The sequence below is a fragment of the Myotis brandtii genome, unplaced genomic scaffold (assembly GCF_000412655.1).
Source record: "Myotis brandtii unplaced genomic scaffold, ASM41265v1 scaffold1026, whole genome shotgun sequence".
Lineage (NCBI taxonomy): Eukaryota > Metazoa > Chordata > Mammalia > Chiroptera > Vespertilionidae > Myotis > Myotis brandtii.
The window spans coordinates 46,657-47,558 of NW_005353435.1; the positions used below are offsets into that span (position 1 = coordinate 46,657).

The window sequence follows — 902 nt, forward strand, 5'->3', positions numbered from 1 at the left end:
GGGGGTGAAGGCTCTGTGTTTTCCTGGCGGGGCCTCCAGTGGCAGCGCCTGGAGGGGCAGGTTCCCGTGAGGCCAGGAGGGGTGGGGGGGTCCCCACACCCGCTCGGGGGGCAGTCCTGGAGCTCCTGCGGCAGCAGCTGCTGAGAAAGCAAAGACAGTGCCATCAGAGACCGGGACGTCCGACACAATGCATATCAGACAACTAACCAGCCCGGCCCACGTGGCTCAGTGGTTGAGCGTCAACCCAGGAACCAGGAGGTCACGGTTCGATTCCCGTTCAGGGCACATGCCCGGGTTGCGGGCTCGATCCCCAGTGTGGGGCGTGAAGGAGGCAGCCGATCCATGATTCTCTCTCCTCATGGATGTTTCTCTTTCTCTCTCCCTCTCCCTTCCTCTCTGACATCCATAAAAATATATTTAAAAAAAACGGAAATCTGACCACCAGCTGGGCTGGCGTGGCCTTTCTGATTTAAGGTGCTATTAATTATTACATATTTAAGTGACTGATGCTTAATTATCCTTTTCCCAGAATCCAGATGATGTGAAAGGAAGGCGTAGGGTAGAATTCGAAGGCCTGTGTGCCTGGTGGAAACACATCTGTAAATGGAGACGCTGGGAAATGCCATCACTTGTCAGGCGCCCAGATGCGGGGTGACACTCTGCTGCCTACAGTGGTATCCGTACCTGCCCTCCGAGCGCCTACCTGGGGCCAGAGAGGCGTTGCCATCGGAGACGGTCCGCCTGTGACTCGCTGCCCTTTTCTTCGACGAAGAACAGGGAGGCGCGTTCCCACGGGGCAGCTCCGAGGAGGGGGGACCCAGGTGCCTCCACACCCCGCTCTCGGCCTCGCGTCTGGGTGGGGAGGCGGGCTGGCACCCTCCTGCGGCAGGACAGACACCCGG

At 59.2% G+C, this 902-nt stretch overlaps 1 protein-coding gene across 1 annotated transcript in view; it reads right to left on the minus strand.

The window, feature by feature from the left end:
- The window catches only part of LOC102259842 (mitogen-activated protein kinase kinase kinase MLK4), a 32,205-nt gene that overhangs the window by 304 nt on the left and 30,999 nt on the right, over positions 1-902 (minus strand). Inside the window, exons 10-11 of the mRNA XM_014535894.1 lie at positions 704-898; positions 1-140 (exon numbers count right to left, since the gene is read on the minus strand). Of these exons, the coding sequence (XP_014391380.1) occupies positions 1-140; positions 704-898 (335 nt within the window). The remainder of the gene's footprint in view (positions 141-703; positions 899-902) is intronic.